At 42.1% G+C, this 25,610-nt stretch overlaps 1 protein-coding gene across 1 annotated transcript; it reads right to left on the bottom strand.

Moving 5' to 3' along the window:
• On the bottom strand, window positions 1–25,169 carry CAPN6 (calpain 6). The gene is made up of 13 exons (XM_063083829.1): window positions 25,081–25,169; window positions 18,390–18,569; window positions 9,423–9,554; window positions 7,611–7,819; window positions 6,919–7,111; window positions 6,193–6,386; window positions 5,857–5,934; window positions 5,568–5,754; window positions 3,755–3,877; window positions 3,375–3,577; window positions 2,683–2,804; window positions 2,173–2,309; window positions 1–1,595 (listed from the first exon to the last, which is right to left on the bottom strand). Exons 2-13 carry the CDS (start codon window positions 18,552–18,554, stop codon window positions 1,413–1,415), a joined length of 1,926 nt encoding a protein of 641 aa, XP_062939899.1. The 5' UTR covers window positions 18,555–18,569; window positions 25,081–25,169; the 3' UTR covers window positions 1–1,412.
• Window positions 25,170–25,610: the final 441 nt, after the last annotated feature.

The raw sequence follows: 25,610 nt of genomic DNA on the forward strand, positions 1-25,610 counted from the left end.
GTGGTGAAGGCATCGCAGAAGTTACACGGACTAGAAAACATGGTAGGAAACTAGCAAGCTAAAAATACTACAAAAAATTTTTTTAAATGAACGCGTGCTGGACTAGACTAAGTACTACAACTATGTTACTTTTTCCTCATTGCAGAAGCATTGAAATATTGTTGGAGGTGGGGGTTTGGGGTAGGATTAGGGAAGGCTTCATGGAGGAGGTGGCATTAATGCTGGGCCTTGAAGGAGGGGTTGAATGTTAATAGATGAAGAAGGAGGGAAGAACATTTTATAATGACTGACTGTAGAGAAAATTCTGTAGAAGTACTGAAAAACAAGAGGGCAAACAAACACCCCCGGGGAGTGAAGCTTCCCAACTGAGGGAAAAGGCTGAGGAGCCTGGGCTGGGATCTGAAGTCTCAAGCTCCCAGATGGGGTCTTCAGTACCAATGATACTAGGAGGCACAGGACAACGGGCTTGTTTGTAAACCTAGCAGCAGCAAGAGGTTTCACATTGCAGTCAGGGGCCCCAAACTGGCTGTGCTACACCTGGATGTATTCTCTCATCCTTTCAGTGTGTGTGGTACTTACTCTTCCTTCCTCTTGCCCACTGACTGCCTGAACGGTAGTTCGTGCGCGCCCATGTGCGCGTGTGTGAGTGTAGGTGTGTGTGGATGGGTGGGGGACCGAGGCTTTGTCTCCCACTGCAGCTTTGTCCACTTTTCCCTCTTGTGGCACACAGCTGGCTTCCATTGAGCTGAAGCTCAGGCCTTTCCAATTGTCTAGGCCTCATTGAACTCCAGTTCTTGATTAAGCACCTAGGAAGCTTCCTCAACATGAAGGTAAAACTTACTTAGGGGGGTGACTTGGGTTAGGGCAGGACTACACTTTCCGGAGGTGGTGGTGCTGTTGGCAATATTGGCAGTAAGGGCTGGGAACTTAAAGCCAGCTCTGGCTGCTGGGTGGAATGCTGATGGGAAGTCTGTAGTGTTCAGTCAGGAGCTGGGGATGTCAGGCTAGACCGGCTTGGCCTTGATCACCCCTCCTCCTTCCTCAACATGCCCTACAGGGGAGATATGTTGGGCAACTGAAAACAGCAAAGACATCTGTAGGGTGTCCAGGTTCTTGTTATTGTCCTGCTTGAATCTCACCCCCGGAAACCCCAGAGATCTTTTCTTGGCAAACATGCCTATGATCTCCAGATAGGACTGTCACCTCCCCCTGTCCAGCTGCTGGAGGTATATATGTTATGTAGCTACTGATGCTACTTGGATCGGGAGGTATGGGGAACTTATCAGAAGAAAGGAAAAGTTAATTATTGTGAATTTCTTTCTTTCAAAAGATTGTGAGTCTTAGCTAAGACCTGGCGCTGACAGGAAACAAAAGGATGGAAAGCTCTGTCAGGATTCTCTGGGACTGGAGATTTAGAGCTCAGTGAGATCATCACTGGAAATAACCTTGAAGCTGATGTGGCCTTGCTTAACTTTGGCAGTTGGACCACCCTTGTTACGCAGGTACAGAGACTTCACGTCACGGCAGTCACTGGGGTCAGCATCCAGAATGACCTGCCCCAAGAACTGATCACAGAATTTTCGGCTGTTCCAGACCTGAAGAAATAAGTCAAGAGAGTGAAGGTGAGCAACACTCTGTGAGACTGGCCTTTGCCCAGTGACATCTACATACTAATACTGAGCTTGGAAAGGTCTGTCCTAAAACCAAGGAACCATTCTGTCCTTTCCCTGATAGCCCTTTGGCTGAAGGGAGGATATTTCAAAGAATATAGATGAAAAGCCAGAAAGCAGAGCTCGGGATCTCCTTGACCTGTGGCATGGTTACCTAAGGGCAGCTGGTCAGAAGTATTAAGTCAGAAAAACTGCCAGATTGCAGTGGTTCATCCTGACCTAGCATTGGATTTTAAAGTACTTGTGTTAACATGTATATTATAAGCATGTGGGCTTCTGCCCACAATGACATAAATGGAGAAGAGGAGATTAAGGATGAAGATTAATAAGGAAGTCAGCATCCACTCTTGGTGGGAGGTGGTTTTGAGTACAAAACAAATAAACAAACAAACAAACAAAACGCCCCAGCATAACCCTTGCTCTGTATCCTAAGGCACTTGCGAAAATTTAGTATCTGATACAGAATGTGAACCACCCTGGGGGCCCCTGTTCACATTCTTACCTGTATTATAATAGGAATGTCAGTGGTCCTTCTGTAGAAAATGGCCTGGGTGTCAAAAATGGCATGAACAGTATTCTTCTGGACAGGGGAGCGGACTTCCTCCTTTCCACACTTGATGACCAAATACGGGTTTACAGCTGGAACAAAGTGACATTTGTCTTTAATGCAGTAATTAAAGTTCCCTTTCTAGACAGGCAAGAAGCTATCTCACTAAGTCAATTCTAGGACTTTCAGCATAAAACCCAAGCACCAGAATGACCTAGGACTCAGCCCTTTTGTTCCTACTTCCCTGTCCTTTCCTGAATTTTATACAGGAATATAAAAGTGAGCATTATGTAAGTCTTGCCCCAAAGAAGTTTACATCCTAGTCTCTGCCATGACTGACATCCATCCTGACTTCTCTAAACTGAAAATACCATTAGAGAGAATGATATATGACCATCTTTTCTTACCACGTATGCAATGAATGAAACTGAATTTTGCTTTCCCAGACACCCCCGCAGTTCTTACTTTCATTGGCATACTTCTTCTCCAGGCCCTCGGCGCTGTGAACGGTGATCTGAGTAACTACCTTTGGGTAGCCACGAGCCAGGTTCCAGCAGGACATCTTGGGCATGTCCAGAGTCAGTTCCCTAGAACATTGAAAGGAAGATATATCCTCTGATGATGCACATTCTTTGATGAGATAGGCCTGCCAAAGCAGACATTGTTGCTAAAAACCATGAGACGCTGGGTGACCTAGCCCATTCCTCCTCAGATATGGCTGACATACTATGAATATGTTTTTCTTTCCTCTTGCTTTAAGCACTAGCAGATAAAGATCAGAGTAGGCAGAACTGGGGTGAAAAGGTAGCTTTGGTGACCCAGCACTCTGAACATAATAGAGGAACAGTGAAGAGCACCAGCTGTTTAAGAGAAGAGAGTCGGCCAGAGAACAGAAGATAAAATGTAAGTGGAAAAGCTTAGGCCATAGGGCTGTTCCCCTCAAGTAACAGCTCAGAGCTGAGGCTCAGACCTCCACTGGAGAATTTCTCATAGCTCCACTGTGGGAAACATGTCTACCGCCGTCATTTCAGATAGTTAAGTCTCACTTCAATGAGTTGTCCCATCGAGTGTGTGCATAGCGGGAGACAAGTCAAGGGAGTTAGGACTGGAGGCAAAGCAGAAAATAGGAATTTGGAGGGCTTGCCAAGGACACGAACCTGAGCTGGACAGGCACTTCAGAGAAGATTCTCAGGAGAAACTCACTGGTGCGGCCATGCTGGAACATGGTTGGGACAAGCACATAGTTGCCCTTCTTCAGGTACTTGCTCAGAAACACCGTGCGGGTGTCAATATAGGTGGAAGTCCCAGCACGCTCCTGAATGTAGAGGTGGTGAAGGCGGAATTTGCGGTTCATCTCCACCTGGAAATAAAATAGGACAAAATATTCCATTCTGCTCCCATCATAGTTTTTGTGTTGAAGATCCTAGGTCCTGTGTCTTCTTTATCTCAGGGCCTTTCATAATTCCCCTAACCCTAAACCATCCTAATTTTGACGCTGCTTGTCTTTATTCTCTCTGCTTCAAATGCCTATTCTTACCTTGAAGAGCTCAAAGCCAATGATGTAATTGTCAGGTCTTCCCATTCGGCGGTAAGTGCGCAGGTCCTTCTGCTGCAGTGACATGATGACCTTGTGCCCATCCTCAGGCACAGTGAAGATATACTAAAGGAAAGAGGCCACCAAAGAGCTGAATTAGCACTCCCACTTCAGATAAACCAGCTTCAATTTCAGGGAAGAAAACTACATGGAAGCAGAGCCATAGGTTATTTTCTGGGCTTTGCTATTGACCAGACAATGAAGCCGTGGATAATTCACTGACTTGCTAAGTGTTGATTGTAACATTTGCTTCTCCCTATGGCATTCAGCATGTGTTGAAGGACAACCTAATTCTTAGGCCTTTGATGCCAAAAAGGCTTTGTTTTAATAAGTTCCTGGTAAGTTGTCGTTTATTATTATTATTATTATTGTCCTCTTGTTTTTAAAAGCTGTCTACAGAAAACTTCCAGAATCCATAAATACAGAAAGCACTCTTATTTGACTCAACCTGACACTGCAGCATTGCCCTGAGCTAGCCTCCTATTGCCAGCCCAGACATGTGGCTTGTGGAAGAGCTGGATTCAATTCCTTGGAAAATGGATGCTTTGCTATCACCACTTAAGGGAAGCTACCGGCCTGTGCCAAAGACTTTCCAAACATCATCTGGGGAATCATGGTACTATTGGAATGTAAAACTAAAAGGCATCAGATTTTTCCCTGTGTCTCTGTCTCTGCCTTTGTCTCTTTGTTTCTCTGTCTACCTCTCTCCCTCTCTCCCTCCCTCCTTTTAGAAAAAGAAATAGAACGTTGTTTTTCTGCAAAAAGACGCAGAACCAGGGCTCCCAAAGGTCTATCTTGTGCATATACATACGGCGAAGCTATTTCCCCATCTGATACTTGTATCTACTACTTAAAACATCTCCAGGGTTGAAAATGGGGTGGGGGTGGGGAGAAGTAATAGGAGCTTTCTTTTCATTAGAGACAAGATAGAAGGGGTGGGAGAGAAGCATGAGTTAGGTAAATCAGCCCACCAGCCCTGGTACCCTCCAAAATACCTGTCCCATGAGGTCCATGTAAAGAAAAGACACACCTGTGGGCAGTGAGGCAGCAATATAGTCAGAATTCTTGTCTCCTAAGGTTTAAGTCATCAGCACATTTGGGGATAAAGCCATCCAGGTTGTTATGCATCCTGGCTTTGGATGTTTCGATTTTTTATTTTGGAGTGTGCCTCCAAAGTAAAAAATTTTGACCCCTAATGTATCACCTGGAATAGCATTTTAATGGGAGATAGATGAGATGGAGTCAATTGACAGGGTAGTGATTCAAATCCTAGAAAAAAATCACCTGGTTTAGTAAAGGGAGGCATAGTTATGGGTTCAGAAGAGCCACCTGCATGAGAAAGAGGACACATATAGTAAATGTGCACCCAAGAGAACAGTTGGACACTTGGACACTAATGAGAAACGAGGAAGAATTGAGACAGCATCTGGGAGCAGATCCTCTCCCTCCAATGTGGGATCCTCACAAGGATGCGGGGATTGTCCAAGAGCATACCAAGCAATATGGCCAGGAGAGAAGTAGCCAGAGGACGTGACTCAGATTTGATAATGTTGCCAAGGTACATCTCTGCAAAGAGACACAGTCTGCTGTGTTTCACAAGCATCCAAGCCAATCCTTAGGGATCCTAGTTGATGAATATTACACAATAGCTGCAAATGGAAGATTTAATGCTAAGGAAATACTCCAGAGAGGACCAAGGTGAGACCTGGATTCCTAAAGGATAACTTGGAGGCAAAGAAAACTAATTGACTCGAACCTGGGGATTCTGCAGAAAGGTATCACGATTGTTATAGCAGCCTCCTGAGCGATTCATCAGAGGATCATCATCCACGGTCCAGCATCCCAGCACTGATTCCAGCTCCTTGCGTCCAAAAACAGGGTTGTTCACATTGCGGCAGACACTCAATTTGTGAAAGTTACGGCAAAAGTCCTCCAGGCTCATCCTGAATGCAAGGAGTGCAAGAAAGAAATGAAGATGGTACTCAATACTTCCCCCGTGGTTCCATGCAGAAGCCCCAGTTCCCTTAGTGCAGAAAATGTCTCACCAAAACTCTCCATCATCAGACATAACAAGCCCCAGGTTCTTGCGATCTGTTACAGTCAGTTGCTGCCACTCTTCAGAACTAAAGGCAAATAAAGAATAAAAGAATAAGCTGTTATGTTTGCCATTGACTTTTTGTAGTAAGCAGGGTGCCAAAGGGACAGAATGCATGAGGATCGGGCCTGCTTTATCTCACCTCTGGCTGGGTTGTCGACCTCCTACCTAGCAAGAGCCCACAGATGCCACTGAGCATTGAGAGCCCACTAATAGTCTGGAGGAATGGGTTTGGGAGAACTACAGTGCTTTGGAGCTAGAGCAGTGAGAGCAGAATGCCACTCACATTTCACTCCAGGGGCCACTCCATTCCTGTCTTCCCAAGGGGTTCCTCAGGCGAACCATATACAGCTTCTCAGCACTGAAAACTTCCACAAGCCTCTCTCCAAGACGAATCTTTCGAATATCAGTCATGGTGTAGGTGTGCCCTTTCAGGAGACCCCAATCAGTTTCAACTTCTTGTTCCTCCTGACTGGGAGACTGAAAGCAAAGAAAGATACATAAGGGCCCATTTCCCTTGATTAGTTACCTCAGTATGGTTAAAGCTAGTCCTCCCTATGCAGATGGAAAGTTGATCCTGACACAATTTGACACAAAGGCAAGTGAAGGAAAGGAAATGAAGAATGTAATATTACAACTCACTTAAGCAATTCCGATGCAAACTACACACTGTAGTACATTGATATGAACTGGGGTAAAATCAAGCGGGGCAGGTTCATTCCTTGAGCTATAACCTCAACGTACAGGAGCAGAGACAGGAGGAATAACATAGCACATGCTATTTATACCAGTTCAAATGGTGCATCATCCCCCAATGGGATAAATGGTACAAAAAAATTAAAAAGTAAAGTTCCTCAACATCTGCACTAGGGCCCAATGCATATGTTAGCTTTCCAAGTTCCATTAACGGCTTTTCACAGATCTCCAGGTTAAGGGCAATGTTCCCTACTAAATTCTGTAGTCTCTTCTGCCAGGAGTGAGCATAGAGTGGTTGTTTTGGGTGAATACAAACCTCAATGGAACAGCAGATCAGGCCTCCTTTGGTAAATGTTTTGTACAGTTCTCCAAACAGCTTGTACTTTTCCTCAACAAGTTCAGTGTATCTTCCCTTTTGCATGTCAACAGTTTCAGCCAATGTGCCCGTGAAGTCCACGATGATATCAGTGATAGTCAAACCATCCAGAGCCTCATAACAGCCTAGCAGCCTGTGGGAATATATGCAAGGTTATCTTTGTTTCCAGATCAAAGATGTCATGTTCCCAAGAATTAGAACAGTCTTTGCCCAGCCTTTATTGGCTGTCTTTTCTCTAGACATGAAATGAGAGATATTTTGAGATTATCATCAGAGATTACTAGGTGTAGGTTATGTTGATCAAGGACAGTTCATGCTAAAATTTCTTCCTACAGGTAGATATTAGACAAGGAAAAAGTGAGGTGATAATGCCATGTGATCTTCAGATTAGCAGCAGGAAAGGGTACATAAGAGTGGGTAAGAGTTTAAATGGAAACCAGGATACCTGATTTCTCCCTCACCTAGGATTTCTGAGGTCCAGTCCCAGGCCCAAAGCAATACCTTGGATCTGACTGAGATCCTACCCAATTTAAACTCCAGGTCTGGGCTGGAAGAGAATGAGCTCCCAAAGACAAGTCTGGGTTTCCTTTTCTTATGTACCCTGACCACAGACTAGTCAACCCCCTCCTTACTTTGCATAAGCTTTTTCCAGTAGAGCATTCCAAAACTCATTCATGGAGGTGGAGAAGGAGAAGACCAGGTCTCCATTGATGGTGGGCAGCAAGTCATCAATCACCACCTCGATCCATTCTCCAAAATGCCAGAAACGGAAGTGAAATATCCCAGCATATTTATCTGGTTTTCGAGGATCCCATTCCTGTTCCTTATGGTTGGGAATTGTCTGGAACGGTTGGAACATTTAGTAAGTTGTTATTAGCCAGACTACATCCAGATATTGAGATTACAGTGAACTCCTGGCAAACCCTTATGACAACAGGGAGCACACCAATTACACCTGCTTTGGGTCTAGATTGGAAACTCCTAGGTAGGGCATTTTGTCAACAACTTCTTCCCCACTTCAGTTTTGCTAAGGATATTACCATGCCTGTGCTGAATGCACACAGAAATACACAAGGTGGCTGGACAGTCATGGGTTAAGTATCTCCCACAGATAATCTACAAATGAGATGCTGAGAAATGAGATTATGCATTCATGTTTGAATGTTTAAACACAGAAGGCATTTTAAAAAGCAAAACCAATCAAAACACAAGGCCTACTATAATTTATTTTTAAATGTCCATTCTAGAGATTTCATGTAGATTTTATAGAATATAGATTTTATTCACACCTTGAATAAAATTAGGTTTAGGAAATTCTCTTCTCTATATAACAATTACACATTAATATTCTGAAATTATTTTTAGAGGAAAATGCTCTATCTCAGTCCCAAAACAAGTTAACACTTTGTTGCCTTGGACTCTACCTGAATACCAAAGGAATTTTTGTACTATTAATAATTTATTAGAACTTTTTCAAGGATCTATTTCCATCTTTCTCATCATCTTTTCTGTTGTTGATGTAGGTGTTATGACTTCCTGGCCCCTACTGGCTTTACACCTCAGTAGGTACAAAGAACACAAGTATGCAGAGATACTGAGTTGAAGCACCACAAATGACAATAATAGATCAACTAGTATATGTGACAAAGCAAGTAGACTAAAATGTTAATGGTAGAATCTAGATAGTTATACAGGTGTTCAATGTAAAATTTTTTCAGCTTTTCTGTGTTTGTGAAAATTCTTAATAATGAAATGAACCAGCTATCCCACTGCTGGGAATATACCCAGAGGAATGGAAATCATCAAGTCAAAGGTATACCTGTTCTCCAACGTTCATTGCAGCACTATTTACAATAGCTAAGAGTTGGAACCAGCCCAAATATCCATCATCAGATGAGTGGATAAAGAAATTGTGGTATATCTACACAATGGAATACTACTCAGCTATAAAAAAGAATGAAATACTGCCATTTGCAACAAAATGGATGGACCTAGAGAGAATTATATTAAGTGAAACAAGTCAGGCACAGAAAGAGAAATATCACATGTTCTCACTTATTTTGGGGAGCTAAAAATAAATAAATAAATACACAAAAAATGGGGGGGGGAAGAAGACACAACAATTACAACTCCTTGAAGTTGATACGACAAGCAAACAGAAAGGACATTGTTGGGAGGGAGCGGGGAGAGGGAAGAGGAAGGAAGGTTTTGGTAATGGGCCACAATAATCAACCACATTGTATATTGACAAAATAAAATAAAATTTGGAAGAAAAAAAAAAGAAAGTGGGAAAAAAATAATTAAATGGAGGGAAGTCACATAGTTAATACCTCTGCCTTTGGGAAATGTAACAATCTAAGAATGTTTAGAGCTGACTTTTCCTAAAGTTATTAAATAAGACAAGAAGGTGGAAATTGAATGAGGTCCCACAGGAGGGAAAATACCTTTGTCCAGTGAGACTCCTTAACAGCCAAACAGGAAAATGCAGAGACCATCGGCTTGTGCCCCAGTCTTCCCTGGATCAGCTGGTGGTTGCTGATGTTGCCCACGATCAGACGGGGATCATCACAGATGTCCTGTGGATACAATATTGGTTATCTAAGAGTCTGGGAAGAGTTTTCCAAGAGTCACTATGAGCTCAGCTAGGCAGGACAGCCTTCATAGAGGAGATGGGATTAGGGTTGAAAGATGACTAGGATTTCCATAAATGAGACAAAAAGAAGGTTGAGTGGATTGTGAGGAAAAACACAAAGCAGTAGATCATCTAACCATAGGAAAAAGGTCATGTGCAGAAGTGGCAGGCAAAATGGAAGGAGGGGATGCAATGAGATAGGACGACATGTGCTGGTGGAGGACCCGTAGATATAGCTATCATTGGGGTTTGGAAGTGTTTTCACCCCAGCAGTGAATTTTGAAAGAGGAGAACTAGGGATTAACATGTCAAATTCTGATTCTATTTTGTCATGATGGGATTTTCTGAAGCACCTGTGCCTGGAAGGGTGAATTGCTTTTAAGAAACAAGGTCTGATTGAGGTGAACATTAATGCATCTCTGTCTCTAGGAAAATGAGTTAGGAGATCTCATAGGAAACCCTTTTCTAACATAAAGTAAAGGCAACAGGGGTCTCCGTAGCAACCAGATTTATCCACATCTTTGGATGAATATAGATGACAGCAGCATTAATAGCAGGTGGTAATAGACCATTCACAGGAACACTTCAATGGATGCTCTTCCCACAGTGGATGTTTGAGGGGATCTGGGTGAAGAGTGGGGATAATATTTGTTTGGGGTATATGTGGGTGTCTTCTCTCAACATATCATAAGCTGCACCATTCCTGCTATGAGTAGGAAAATGAGACACAAATAATACAATTACAACACAGTGTGATAAGGAAACAGTGGAGGTATTTTCAAAGTACAATCAGTGCCTAGAGGAAGGATCCCCAAGGATCCCCCCGGCAATAGAATAGGTTCCCCAGTAATGCTTGAGTTGACTAGAGTTCAGCAGTTATATAAGGAAGGAGTATGGAGGTATAGCAGGTAGAGAGACAGGCACAGGCAAAGGCATAGCAGTATACACGACACCGTATAATCGAAGACTCAGAGTGACTCAGAGTATCAGAACTTGCAGAGTTCAAAGGCAGGAAATACCAATGAAATCTTGAGTAGATGGAGAAAGCTTCGTGGAGAAGGCCGTTTGCCGGTACCTTGACATTCTGCTTACCCAGCAGAAATAAATCCTAGTCTCAGATGGAAAGAAAATCTAGACATATATCCTTTAAAAAATTATTAAATCGAGACAGCTATATTTTTCTGGTCCTCAAACCTCTTTTTTATAATGGACATAATTCTCCTTGATGAAGGGTCTGGTCTACAGAATGAAGCATTCCATATATTCTTTAAAAGCCAAAATAACACTGGAAAGAAATAGGCATTCCGGGCAGGGACAAGTCCAAACTGAAGATTAATTGGGCATCCCTCTGCCAAAAGGAGATGGTTAGATGGGTTGTCAGCTTTGGATTTTCCGGTCTATTTTTTTGGATGCATGTCTGGTGTCTCATCACTACTTTTTGTCTTAGGATAACACCTCGATTTTAATAAATTATTCTTATGGGTTGTGAACTGCCCATTCTTTTTACTTATTGAACATAGAATAAGTGCGTTGGGTGAGTTAGACCCCGGTATTCTTTCTTTTCTCATATTTTCGTTGCCTTTTCTAAGATGAAACTGAGGACAGTTTTTCCTTCCTAGATCAGGTGTTATCATTTTATTTGGCGCAAGATGTAAAGTTATACAATGATTTCTTGGACCTAGGTGATACATATCATAGTTTCTTAGCATGGAAAAACAATAAAGAGAATACTGATTTATTAAAAAGTGTGTTTTTAAATTAGTAAGGACAATTATTTTCTGGTTTTATGTAGAGTTATTAGTGGTTGGAGTTACATTACAGTGTCTTAAATTTCTACAAGACTTCATTTTACAGCAGGGATCTAGGCTCAGCCAATACATTTGGCATGCCAACTTCTATTCAAGACATAAAATGAGCAAAAAGACATATAAACAAAATTCAAATTGAGTAACTGGGTAATTATTCTCCTGTAGGACTAAACTGGATGTGGCTGTAATATATCACATGTGTGTTTATGCATGTACATGTATGTATGTATGTATAACACATATTTATGTATATTTATAGCTATGTGCAACAATGGAAGAATAAAAATTTAAGCCAAAAAACCCTCATTTTCCATTTTCACTTATAAACTGGCCCATTCCCTAGTTTTACTTCACTAGTCTTCATACATGATGGCTATTTAATAATGGATTTTAAAACACGATAAGTTAAAAGTTATAGAATGTCAAGACTGGAAAGAATTTTGGAGACTATCTCATCAAGCTGTTTGTTTTACAGATGAGGAAAGAGGATCAGTGGTCATCAAGCTAGTTAGTAGAAGACCAAGGCCTAACGTTTTTGATTCTTCAGAACTACATGTAGTTAGAGAAGAAACCTCAAGACCTCAGCCGTCCATCCTTTTGCCTTTAGGCTTATGAATGGCTACCCCATAAAGGGTAATATTGTGCAGCTCCCCAAGGACAGAGATGCCACCTCTTTCAGTCATCTCTCCCAGTGTTTTATGTCTCTTTATTTAATACTCACCTAAAAACTCTCCATTTGGGGGTAAGACTTACTTAAATTATCTCTTAGCTTCTGATTCCAGGCTAAATGTCACCAAAAGGCATTAATCTCCTCAATTCAATCCACTAAATATGAATCAATCTCTTGTTATATGTAAACACCATGATGTGAAACATGGGAGACAAATCTTTTTTAAGCCATATCTTCTACCTCTTAAAGGAAGTGGGGCATTAAAAGACTAGAAAGCAACCAAGGAGTTAGAAAGGATAAAGAATAATGAGCCAATGTAAATCTAACGGCCAAATGGATTTTTTAATGGTAAATTTGAAAACAATAAAATGGCTGTTTATTGACTTTTCCCCTAGTTTTGGACACACTGGATATCTTCCTCTTGGGGTTAAGGAAGTAAGGCTGGAGAAATTTTTCTGTAACTCAAAGCCGAGATGCAGAGTACAGATGGGACATTTCAGCCTGAGCTGTGCTGGAGTGGTAGGAGTAGAGTTGGGGAAGAGGTCACAGCTCACATATTCACAATATTTGGGTGGCTTGGAAGCGGGGGGGAGATGCTGAGCCCCTAATGGCTCCCAGCTGTGTTGGCACAGTTGAAGTGATCCTTGAACTGGGCTGTTTGTCAAGGCAAAATAATTTTTCTTAGGGGGAAACACACACAGCTAAGAAGTTGAGCACCGAGAGTAAAGCTGGAATGATCCCTGCACGACCCCACCTCCGAGCCAAAATCTTCTGTAAGCAAAGCAGCTTCTCTAGGAAGTATGTTCTCTTAGCTGTGTGCTGAGGGACCTCTCACTGTCCTCACCTCATCCTCCTTCCAAGATATCTCTGCAGAGAAGGGGACATACAATTACAAGGCCTATAGCCCTGAACAAGTCACTCTATGCGGCACCCTTTGTACCTACCACATCCAAATCTTTAGCACTTTTTTTTTTCCACAGGTGAAATTTGCTGACAATAAACATTGAGGTCTAGGGTAAACCTCAGGAACCACAGTAAAATGAAAGGCTGTCCAGAAAACCGGCAGCCAGAAGAGTGGAAGCACTTATAGAAGTGCTACGTGCAATCTAGCAGTACTGGGGGGTGGGGTGGGGGGTAGGGGCATAAACACCTACAAGTGAGGCCAGCCCTGCACTAGGTACATTGTCACTCAGTCCAGGGTCTAAGTAGTCTCAGAAGGTTCAGAGGCTAATTTGCACAGAACTGCCATTCAGGTCTTGAGGGCTTTGTGAGCTAGTTCAAGTAGCCATGATCTTATCCTTAGAAAATCAAACCACTTCCAGATGGAGCATTTATAGGTGGACCTGGGCTCAGAGACCAGTGTTGTAACCAGCTTCTCAAGGAGTCCACTTTACCTACTGGGGAGTTTTAATTCTGCATGAAGATCTTATCAGTAAAACATTTTCTTCCTTCCTAACCCTTTCAAGGAAAACTCAGTATGGAGCCTGGGAATAAGATCTTAAGCCCAACTTTTACTTCTGACCTAGACAACCAAGCCACTACATAATTATTTTCGTACTTGAACCTTCAAACTTCTGCTAGGAGACTGCAGGTACAGATCCAGAACTGCTTTACTGGGAAGAATTTATATATCTATGCAATGGAATACTGTTCAACTGAAGGAACAAACTGATACATGGTGCAACATGAATGACCCTTGAAAACATCATGCTAAGCAGAAGAAGCCAGTTACTTTGATGATTCCATTCTAAGTGAAATATCCAGAACAGGCAAATCTGGATAGAAACTGAAAGTAGATTATTTGTTGCCTGTGGCGGGGGGTGGATGGGGTAGAAGGATTACTCACTGCCAATGTGCACAAAAGTTCTTACTGGGGTGATGCACCTCTCCTAAAACTCAATTGTGCTGATGTTTGCACAACTCTGTAAATTTACTAAAACAATTGCATTGCACACTTCAAATAGGTGATTTTGTGGTATATAAATTGTAATTCAAAAAAGCTGTACAAGTTTTTGAAATGCAGAATTTAAAATAAATAGAACAGTGGAAGAGAAAGAGTGTGGGCCTATTCAACTCTCTTCAATTGTATAAACAGTGGAAAACACTTAGAACTGTTCGGGTGGGGGGACATGGTCTCTTAGAAGAAAAGGAAATTCATGAACAATCCATGCCAAAACTACTGTACAGAGGTGTCACATTTGGCTGGTAGTTGAAAATTTGTATTAGCAAAAAGAGAAAAAGGTTTCTCCCTTTACCATTTCACTCAAGCCTGTATATTCAGCCATTCCCTTCCATCCCTACTACCAACGTTTTATTCCAGACCCTGATCACCCTCCCATCCCACCCAGACAACGTGGTGAAAAGGCTCCAGGGAAGGATATTCCCCAGAGAAAGACTAGGCAAGGGCAATGGTAGTAGAGGCTCAATTAGGATAGCTGACAGAAGATCCTGTGCAGGTGCCCTTTCTTCCCCCACAGCTGGCTGTGCAGATTCCCATGAGGCCTTGCTCCATTTTAGTCGGGGATTAGATGTGTCTGACTATTGTAGGTGGATATGAGTCAGTCAGGAAAAAAGCCAGAGCGGGTAGGAGGGGAGAGTGGCTGGAGGGAGCTGGAGAAGAGATTTTTCTGTAGGAATTTGGCAGGCAGATTTCAGCCTAGAAATCCTACCTGCAGTCTTATGATCACACTGTAACTCAGTATATCTCAGCTCTTATAATTCATCAAGAGTTTGTATGTTGAGGCCCCTGGAGGACAGGAAAATCCAGGAGCACATGGTCTCAGGCAGTACACCTGTGTACCCAGAAAGCTAGGACAAGAGCCGGGGCCACTGGACCATTCACTGGAGGAGTTGAGGAGAACTGTCCTTTGGAAAGTATGGGCAGATCATCTGGCATTGAACAATTGCAAAACAATTTCATAATCCCTGTCTATCTAAAGAAGCTCCTTAAAACACAGCAAGGAAGTGGCAAATGGGAAGAAGGGGAACCCAGTCACGCCGCAGGATTGTGGGGGCTGACTGGAGTCAGTTTGTTCAACTATCAGTGGTGTTTATAGGTATGGAGGCTCATGAAGGCAGAGCTTTCAACATGGGAGAGGAAAGATACAGAAAGTACCAGGTTAATCAAGCTGCTTCCATTTTGGAGACTTCAGAAAATGCCCTGGTTGAGTGTGAGGCTATGTAGCATGCCAAGGGACAAGATGTCTGTAAGTTTCCCTGCAAACCAGGCTCTCAACCCTGCCAGTGAGCGGAGGGGGGAGGCCAACGACCCATCTGGTCTTTCTGAGCCAATTCAGAGAGGCCCAGTGCTGTCTCTCGGCTTTCCTGATGGGAGGCCAGAGAACTTTGACGTGGTTCTTGACCACAGTCTTGGCCTCCACTCTGGCTGGAAAGGAATCCACAGCTTTTTGAGGAGGCTCAGATGGTGGTCCAGAACCTTGTTGTTTCTCCTACTCCCCACAAGAGGCCCCTTCCTCAACCATTCCAATCTATGATGATCTCCCCTTCTTTGAAAATCTTACATGATTTACTGTCTGTATGCCTGAAAATAGCATTTCATATATCCGTCATTAACTTATTATTTAACTCTTTGATAGCTCAATATCCATCTCCCCAACTAAAATGGGAGTGCCTCCCCATGAGCCGTGTCTGTATCTTGCACAGAGGCTGGCATAAAGTAGGTGCTCAGTGAATGTTTCTTGAGTGACTCTCCCTTTGGGCTTAATAAAACTAAACTCACACTATGTTCTCAAAAGGGAGAGTATGGAACAATGGAAGTACAGCATCAACACAAGGAGGAGGAATGTGAGAACTGACTGGAGGGAAGCTACCTATTTTGGTAGAAAGAGGAGACACAAACAACTCTGTCTCCCTGACGTGACAGCATGGTAGAGTAAATACGCATGTTGGCTTTGGAGTCAAATTTGGACTCAAATTCCAGCTTCTTAGCAGTCTGACCCTGAGCAAATCCTTACCTTTTCTCCGAGACCCAGTTTCCTCATCAATCAAATGGGTATAATAGCTAGCTATATTTTAAACCAGGAAAAAAAGAATTAAGTCAAAGTAATTTTTAACATACCTACCTTGCTAAGCCATGGTAAATAAAGATTAAATGAAATAATGAATAGAAAATTCCAAACACAGTATCTGCCCCAGAGCAGGCATGCCATAAATGTTGATTCCTTTTTTCACCCATCCCTGTTGCTCACCCTCTCTCCGACCTTCCCTCACCCTAGAAGGGATATCACGTGCCTCACAGGCAAAGTGGACTATTGTCAGGGTTATTACTTTTTTTTTTTTCCTTCCCTGCTAATCCATCTAGGATTCAATCCACAGAATTTAGATGATGAAGGCAAATGACAAAGTACTGAGCCAAAATTGAGGAGAAAGGATGTGTCTAAAGACAGGCCAGTACAGGAAGCACTGTTTGCTTGGTTCACATCTGGGGAATGGCTTCATGTTGGCTTGCAATTTTGCTGCCTGCCAGATCTCCTCCCACCTCCTCTAGGACCTCACCCCCATCATTCATTCCTTCTCTTTCCTGTGTTTTCAAGCTCTTCTTTATTGTCTACTCCTTCACCTATAAATATGTTCAAGTTTGTCCTATTTTAAACAGACAACCACCCAATAAACCTCTCTCAATTGCCTGCTTCCTTCTTGGCTACTTCTGCCTTACTGATGTCCTTTCCTTCATAATCGAGCATCAGAAAAGAGTGATGCCCCGCATCACCATCTGTTCATAAGACTGGCTCCCAGACAGCCTGTCCCTATTTTCTCCATGCATTTTTGCAAAAGAAAAACAGAAAAAAGAGTCTTACCTCTCTGCATACCCAATTAGTGGTTAGTGAATTCTGTTCATGTTTCCCAAATTTTTATTGCAGGGCAGCAAAGTGATTTGCAAGGATGTCAACAACTAGAGGCACAGAAAGGCAGGTGAAATGCAATCTTCCTTCTGATGGAGAGAACTTCTCCAAGTCTCATACTTCCCACAGCTGTCATTCTTTATGGGCAAAAACTAAGGTATGTCCTCTGAGTTGCGTTGAAAACAAGAATCTTGATGTAACCAGTGTATCTTGGCACCACCTGGTGGCAACCTGAATAAACTGAAGTAGCTCTTGGAACTCCATTTAGGAGTTTAGCTGTAGAAATTGCAACAGAAAAGTGATAGCTTGCTCATTGAAGAAGGCAAACTTTGATTTGGTAACTGAGGTGGTTTCATACCAGTGCACAGAAAGGTACCTCATTCAGGATTTGGTAAAGGCCCAAGAACTTGCATTTCATAACAGTCCTCTGTGGCCTATACACCCGGTCACCTACCTTGAGAAGGAGCCCAGGTAGAATATCCTTCTATCCAATTATACCCTGTAGATATGACAAGGCTGCTATTTATTCCCCAGTCTGCATTATCCTATTGTTTTACATATTCAGTTCCCACTTGTGAAGGGGTCCTGAGACTTGTTTTAGAGACACGACATACAGATGTTCCTCAGAGAACCATAACAACCATTAAAAGTTACTATTAACAGCTGGTGAAAAAGCTGCAATTCTACTTGGATGCCACTTGGCCAATTGTGGGACGATACAAGTGATGGTATCCAAAGAGCAGCAAAGAAGCCTTTCTCCACCAAGGCAAGATCTATCTCCTCCCCGTAGAGTTCATTTCATTTGTGTTTATTGTATAAAGAGTTTTCCCCCCACTGGTCTGAGTTTATCTTTAAGTTGCTATGCTAGGTAACTCAGTAAAGAGACAAGAGAAGAGTTATTTTTTGAGTTGCCATATTTACTCGAATGAACTACCAAAAGAAAATAAGCATGATATATCTCCTATTTTTGTTGTTCTTTTTAAATTACTACATCCAAAAATTTGAACATTATTCAGGACTTCTCAAGCTAGAGCCAGGAGCGCAGATCCATGAAACTTCCCATTTTAAAGTTGTCTCGGCTTGAGGGTTGACAATTAGCTTTGTACCTCATGAATATTCTTAATAAATAAAAATATAAAACTAAATTTAAAAAATAAATAAAGTCTTTATGTGAGGTGATGGATAAGCTAATTAGCTTGATTGTGGTAATCATTTCTCAATGTATACATCACGTCGTACACCAAAAATATATACAATTTGTTATTTGTCAATTATACCTCAATAAAGCTGTAGAAAGAAACAAAGGAAGAAAGGAAGGAAGGAAGTTAGTTGACTCCTAAATTCGTCTACATGGTAGGCTGTGTATGTGAAGTAGTGGGTCACGTAGAGCTATGATGAAGGAGGTCAAGAAAGAGACAAAGTGGAAAACAGAAAGTTACCTGGGGACGTTTCCAAATCACCTTCCCTGGAAGCAGTCGGTTGTAGAAAAGAGAATCATTCTCAGGGAGAAAGGTTGGGTCACAGAAAAGTCTGCTATCTTTGATGCATTCCTGCTTCAGTTCCTGGTACTTCTGGTTTTTGAAGAGCTTAAGAGGAGGACCCATAGTGACAAACTATGCCTAGAATGAGAAAAATTGTTGTCTTTTGAGGAAGAAGTTCTCAGGTCATTCAAGGATTACCTGAGATTAGGCAGACAAACAGCAGTCATCCCAGTGACTTCTCCCCAGAGGCAGGTCGAATTTGGCTTTAAGGAAAAAGTCACCATTTTCACAGAAAGAAGAATTCAGGCTCTGCAACTAACAGTATGGGGCCTTGGGTAAGGTACCTAATCATTTCGGGTGCTCAGTTTCTTTATCTGCCAAATGGGGCAATATGGGCCTTCACAATCTCATTGGAAAAATAGGAAATAAACATGAAGATTGCTAGTTAAATCTGAGTCATTATAATTTAAAGGACGATCTTCCATTTACACTAGCAGGGAGCAGTTAAAAGCAAAGTACAATTCTAAATTTGAAAATAGAGGGAAAAATCGCTTTAAGTTGGTGCCCTGGAGAGCCGTACACTTTGTGCAGTAGGGGTGAAGCATCCCTCTTTCAATTCTAACAAGTCCTTTTACACAATTCCTTCCTTTTTATCATTTAAAGAGCTTTGCATTTTTTGTTACTGGGCAGGTAGGCTACTGCAAGAAACAGAGCTCCGCAGATGGCCTCCAAAGACAAGGAAAGATAGAAAGATTGTACAGTCTTTCTTCTTCAAAGTCTAATGTACAATTATTTGCTTGTGATAAAAGGCAGACTCCAAAATTCAATTATACTAATTTGGTAGACTATAGATTCTTATCCTATGGCAATACACTGTTGCTTTCTTTTCTTTTAAAAAAACAAACAACAACAACAACAAAAACCCTTACGTGGTGAAACACAATTAATGAATTAATATAGTGGTTCTTCTGGCAAAGTCTATCAGAGTGCCGCTCACTTAAACGCCCTTAACAACTGTTTCTTATGAAGATAATTTGAAAGACAAATTTGATTTTAAATAGCTTTGGGGTGATAATAGGGTTTTCGATATCTTTGCTTGATTCACAAAGATAGATTTGTAATGACTTTAATGATCCTCTCTTGACATTCAGTAGTAAATAAGAAGAGGGTTGTGAAATTTACATGGCATCAACTATTTCAAAATATGTATTGCATGGATAACTGTCTATACTCTATTATCACGGGAGGGTTGAAACAAAAAAACTGACTAAGGTTCAGAGTGTATGCTAAAAAACAGATGAAATTTGCAGGAAAAAAGCAAAAAAAAAAAATTGGTTACATTAGCACTTTAAAGAGTACCTGTGTGGCATATCTTTGAGGCAGTCACTATTTTATAAAAAGTGTAATATTAATCATACCTCTATATTAGCTCATTTCATGTCCTTTTAGTATCACATTGAAATGCCTCACTGGTAAAGAATTCTCGCCACTTGAAAACCATAAAAATTTTTAATTTATTCTCTCCTTCTGAAAGTTCAACTTATTGTTTTAGCCTTTTCTTTCTTACCTTCATTCCTTGACAGAGGTGGGGTGAGGAAGAGGGAGGAGGTTTGGGGAGGGATAGGTCGGGCAAAGGGCATAAAGAAATATCACGATTTGTAAGAATTAATATGCTAATAATAAATAAAAATTTTAAATAAAACATTTTAATTTAATTTTTTTGCAATGTTATTTGCAATATATGTACAACGAACTTACCCTTTCTCCGAATTCCAAGGAATAAGAAGCTGAAAATAACCACATTTTTTCCATAGCCTTATTTTTTGACAATTGCTTTTCAAATTGAGGGCTGTGGAACACTGCAAAATACCGAAGTACCTTCCATCATCAGATTTAAGTCTGTTCACATGTTTTAAATATTAAGGTGTATTTCATTGTATTTGAAGGCATGGATGGTATCAGTAATAATTTTCAGTTAAGCAGTATGAGAGCCAACATGAATGTTTGCCCAGGCTCCTTTCTGGAGCCTGCTACAAATGGACCCCAATTTTCATGTGTGCTCAAACTTATAAAACACTACTGTGCCTCTAGCTTCCCCTAGAAGGTTTGGTGGATTACCAGAGGCTGGAGACTGTAAATGTGGAATAGTCTGAAGCTATTAGAATATTTAGTTTGTCAGAACCTCCGAGTCCCTGAATATTATGGATAAATAGGTATTTCCTGTCCTTGGGAAAGCCGTCTGCCCCCGTAAGTCTCCCTTGCTACTCACTCAAATGGAGAGGCAAGCAAGAGCCTGCAAAGGGAATCCCTGTTATAAGGAGAACCTGTCTACAGACAGAGGCAACATCAACTGAAAAGAAAATTGGGTTGGATTTTAAAAACCAATATGATCCCAGTAGACTCTTTCAGAAGCAGAATGTATAGCTGGTATGAATAGGTCAAACCTGGATAGAATGCCTTTTGGGTGGGGATGCCTACATTTTGGGGGCACACAGTGAATAAGGAACAGCAGGCTATGAACCTGAACTTTCCTTAGAGTACAATTGTAGTTCCAAGTCCTGTCAGACTTGCACAGTAGATGTGACCCCCATTTCTGACTAGTTAACAGGAGGACTGTGTCCCATTTGCTATTTGACCTTGGTCTCTTTGTGCCTCAATTTTCTCATCAGGAGGGCAAGGTTACCTTGCCCTCATTACACCGTGGCTGTACATAATGAGATAGCTAGTGTAAAAATAGTTTTGAATAAGTAGAAAGTGCTCCATAAATGCAAGATATACCCTGAAGTCCTCTCATTGCCCAGCCCAGAGCTGGGCACACAATCATTTTTCAGGAGATGAACAATGTTTGTTGTTTCCATACCACTGTTGAACAGATAAATGTCTTATGAAGAGAATTAATGTTTGTATGGCAGCTTATTGTTTGAAATGTGCATTTTACATTTTAGTTCATGTTGCCGTTAAAGAAGCCATGTTTAGTAGGTATTACCTGTGCCCTTCATTTAGTATCTGCAGAAATCTGCCCTTCATTTTGTATCTCAAAGAAGTGGCAGCTAGAAACTGGCAGAGCTGACTCGAACCCAGGTCTCTGTAATGCCAGAGTTGGTGTGGAGCTTTCCATCACACAACACTGCCTCTTCTGGTCACTGCCTTCTTAAAGAAAGGATTTTTTAGTTCAAATGAGGAAACTCTCCAGAGCAAACACGATATCCAACTTTGAGGCATTCTGCCTAGAATTTATTGCCATGGTGGATATTGAAAAGGTTCCTTATTTTCATGGTTGATGATCATAGGAGAATCCGAACCCTTTACATCCAAGGGTTTGTTAGTTAACCTTCAGAAAACTTTTGAAAACCCAGAAATTTGTAAGTTGGGTCTGTCGCAAACAACTTGCCCAGTGGGAGCGAAGGATTATGGAGAAGGGAGCACTCCTTCCTTGCTGTCCTACTGCACCTGATGGTGACAGGGAGGGGAGAGCCTTAAAGTTAAAGACCACATATTAGGAAAGTTAGCAGACAAAATAAAAGCTAGGGCTTTGAGTATAAACCAAAGAGAGCCTCTAGCTAACAAAGGGAATGTGAGCATTCAAGAAGAGGGACTCTGTGGCCTGAGGGCTAGAGGCATGGGTGGTTGGGTGAGGCAGAGCATGGGGTTTAGCACTGAAATAATGGTCTTAGGCAGTATTGTCTGAATTTGGACCCACTGCCTAAAGAAAAACTATGAGGAAGACCGTGTCTACCAAGGCAAGGGACAGGGGAAGGCCCAGAGTGTAGAAACTTAGAAATTGCCAAGGGAAGTTGAAGGAGCCTGCCATGTAGAATATACGGCCGTGGTTAGAAGAGGGAGCTTCTGCTACTCACTGGACTGGAAAGCTTGGGGCAGCTAGGCAAACTCTTAGAGCCAAATCTCTTGCTTCTTTACCTATGGGTCAACCTTAGAGTAGAAACCAGATTTTGCTCTAAAAAAAAAAAAAAAATCTAAGAAAGGAAATCCATTCTTATGGTTCACAAACCACTTTGGATTTGGGTAAGTGGGAGAGGAAGTGAGGGAGAGAGGGGAAGACAGCATAGTTTTGGGGACATTGTCCCTTGGCTAGTTTCTTGTATTCCCCAGTTTCCTCCTTGTTCTGTTCTTGGAGCAAAAATCAGAGATAAAAGCAATGAAAAGTATGCAGACAAACTGAATACTCTCAGTTTCCTCTGTCCTGGCATGAAGCAGGTGCCCACAATGAGCACCCCTTATCCCCACAGCTGCTGATGGTGTGGTGAGAGAAATGGAGATTGTATAAGAAGAAGTAATAAAAATTCAGCATCCACATGTTACACAGAGAATAGTGCTTTCCATATCTATACAGGCAGAGTCATAGCTCACATATATGGCCACACATCTACCAGGGTTATTTAGATTGAAATTGTTGGCTAGATATTCTGGGTTCTGAAAGGGACCGTAAAGGTCCTCTGATCCAGCCCACTGGTTTATATAGGACACACTTACTCTGCCCAGATATAAGATGCTGTTCAAAGAAATTCAAAGAGAAGAAGAGTACACAATTTCCTTTAATTCCATTGTTGAAGAACTATATCAAAAAATAAAAAGCAATTCAAAATCATAAAGAGATCACAGGTATTCAGGAGATTCAATATCAAATCTCAAATGCCACCATTTACTGTACATAACATGTCCATTCCTCAGTCTCCCCATAAGCACAGTGGGAATATGGTGGCTGCCCTGACCACCTCAGGGTGTTATTGGGAGAATCTAAGGAAATTAAGTATATGAAAAAATTTTTTAATTGTTAGGGGTAAGGCTAACATAGGGCAGTAGTATTAGGAAATGCTCATTCTTAGCAAGTTAAATCCTTTTTCCGTCCTTAGTGGAAACTGAGGAAATTTGAGCACATGCTTTAAATAAGACACACACCGACATTGAAAAGTACAATATAAAATGGCCCCTCCGCCATTCTCTTCTGCTCCCTATTCCACCTCTCCTGTTTGGCAGACTTGCCCTCTTGGCTGAATAAGCCCATCCTATAAGTCTAATTTTACAGCCTTTCAAAAATCTAATTCTGATTTTCATAGAATGTTATGCTGGAAGAACTCTTAGATACACTCAGCACAACTTATTTTTCTTTTTTCTTTTTTTTCCTGTAAGGTGAAGGGACTTGCTCAGGGTTACATAGTTAGTGACAGAGCCGGCACTAAAACTGGGACCTCCTGACTCTTTTCACCCCAATTTTTAAAAGAAGGTGGGGTGGGGGGAAGCACGCAAACACACAAGCTCGAGCAAGACATTGCTTTTGAAAACTCCCATTGTCGTCTTCTCACAAGAACTCCCTTAAGAGTTTTGTTTTTGAATCGCAAACTGTCAGAAGGTGAGATGATTTCAAATCAAGCCTAATCAAAGAAATACTATTTGGGGGTCACAAAGGGGCTTTTTCTGCTTTTAATTTAAAAACCGAAAACTCCCAAGGATATGGAAAGCCTACTTTTTAACCTATTCCTGGCCACATACGTGTTTAGGCTTTTCCCTAGACTGCTAGGGACTGTAAGGACAAAAAAAGAATGCTATTCAAATCCAAAGTATTCACACACACGCGCGCGCACACACACACGTGCACGAGTGCACACACGCACACAAACTGCCAGAGAAATGAGAGTTGATAAGCAGTCCCCAAAGAACTTTTTGTTTATTCCTTCAGACTATAAAGTGTCCTTAATTTTACAACAAAGATCAGCAAATGAGGCATTCGTCGAATTTCAATAAAACATTAATACAAGCCAGGATGCTTTATTCTGAAGCCAGAAGTGACTGTCAGGACGGCAGAATTTGTTGAATCCTCAGATTCAACACACCCTTAGAACCAATTGTTTCAATTACAATGCACTGTTTTCTTTTTCTGAAACAGCCACCAGCCCCGCAGCCCACTCGGGTCAAGTGGTCCCTAGAACAGGGTCGTCAGGGTGGAGGTGAGGGACGAAACCCCAACTGCGAACAAAGTTTAAACCAAAGCTAGAATCAGAGGGGAACAAAACCAGGCCAGGGGCTGAAAACGGAATAGCCAAGATCAACCTGTCACCGGGTCAAGGAGGGCCCCCGGCTGTGCAGACAGGGAGTGAAGACAGTCTCGGCTGCCGCTCCTCTTGTACAACAGTGCACAGGCTGTGCACCCCATGGTCAGGGCTCCCAGGCTTTTTGCACACAGGGTGGCTCCAAAATTTTGCCTGTATTTCAATAATTTACCCACAGCTGTGGATCAGCAGAAGCTAGAACGAAGCCCTGACAGTCACTTTCTTCCCCTCACACCCCCACCCTCGCACATTTGTCCCCGCTTACTAGATTTTTCAGGTAGCAGAAAGCAAACACGCATGCACGAGCGTGCACACACAGACACAAAACTGACCAGAGATCCCCAGAAAAATTTCATTGCCACACAACCGCAATCACCCCAAAATAACCAACCCCAAATTCCATTCTATTTAAGTTTCCAAACTGCTATTAATTCTGCACACATGAATAGTCCAGACAAACCATAAAATTATAGCTGCGGAGTTTGATTAAGTATAAAGTTGAAGTTTCTTCACCTCTCTTAGAGGCGAAGCTACCCAGTAAATAAAACTCTAAGCTAAGTTTATGAATATCCCTCTCTAGTCACCTGAGTTATCCCAGGAGCCTTGCTGCCGCTGCTGCTGCCGCCGCCGCTGCTCTTAGCCAGGTAACCCCAATAAGTCTGTTCAGTCAGTGCGGCTGAACAAAGATTCTGGCTTTCTTAACCTGAAAACTATTCGGGCTGTACCAAGCTCTGCTCACAGGGGGAGGTGCCTCTCAGCAACTTCAGGAGTCTTTGCCCCGCCCAGCAGTCAGAAACTGATCCTGAGTCATGAGGAAAATCTGGAAGGCGCCCCTGCCAGATGTGCAGACGGGATGCCCAGTCCAGATCCACCCACCAGCAAATCAAAAAACCCAGGAAGTCACGTTTAAAAGCTCTTTCTGTTCCAAGGAGAAAGAGGACTTACAGGGAGGGGTCTGATAGATTTCTGACTTTTCTGTCCCAGGGTTAATACTGCAGACACGGACAATACTCGAGAGAGGACATGGAGAGAAAAATGTTGACGTGTTAACAAAGTTCTTGTGAGCTAGGCTGCAGACCTGGCCCTTGTGCACAGACCTCTGATAGCGATGAGG

This window comes from Cynocephalus volans, chromosome X (genome assembly GCF_027409185.1).
Source record: "Cynocephalus volans isolate mCynVol1 chromosome X, mCynVol1.pri, whole genome shotgun sequence".
Taxonomy (NCBI): Eukaryota; Metazoa; Chordata; class Mammalia; order Dermoptera; family Cynocephalidae; genus Cynocephalus; species Cynocephalus volans.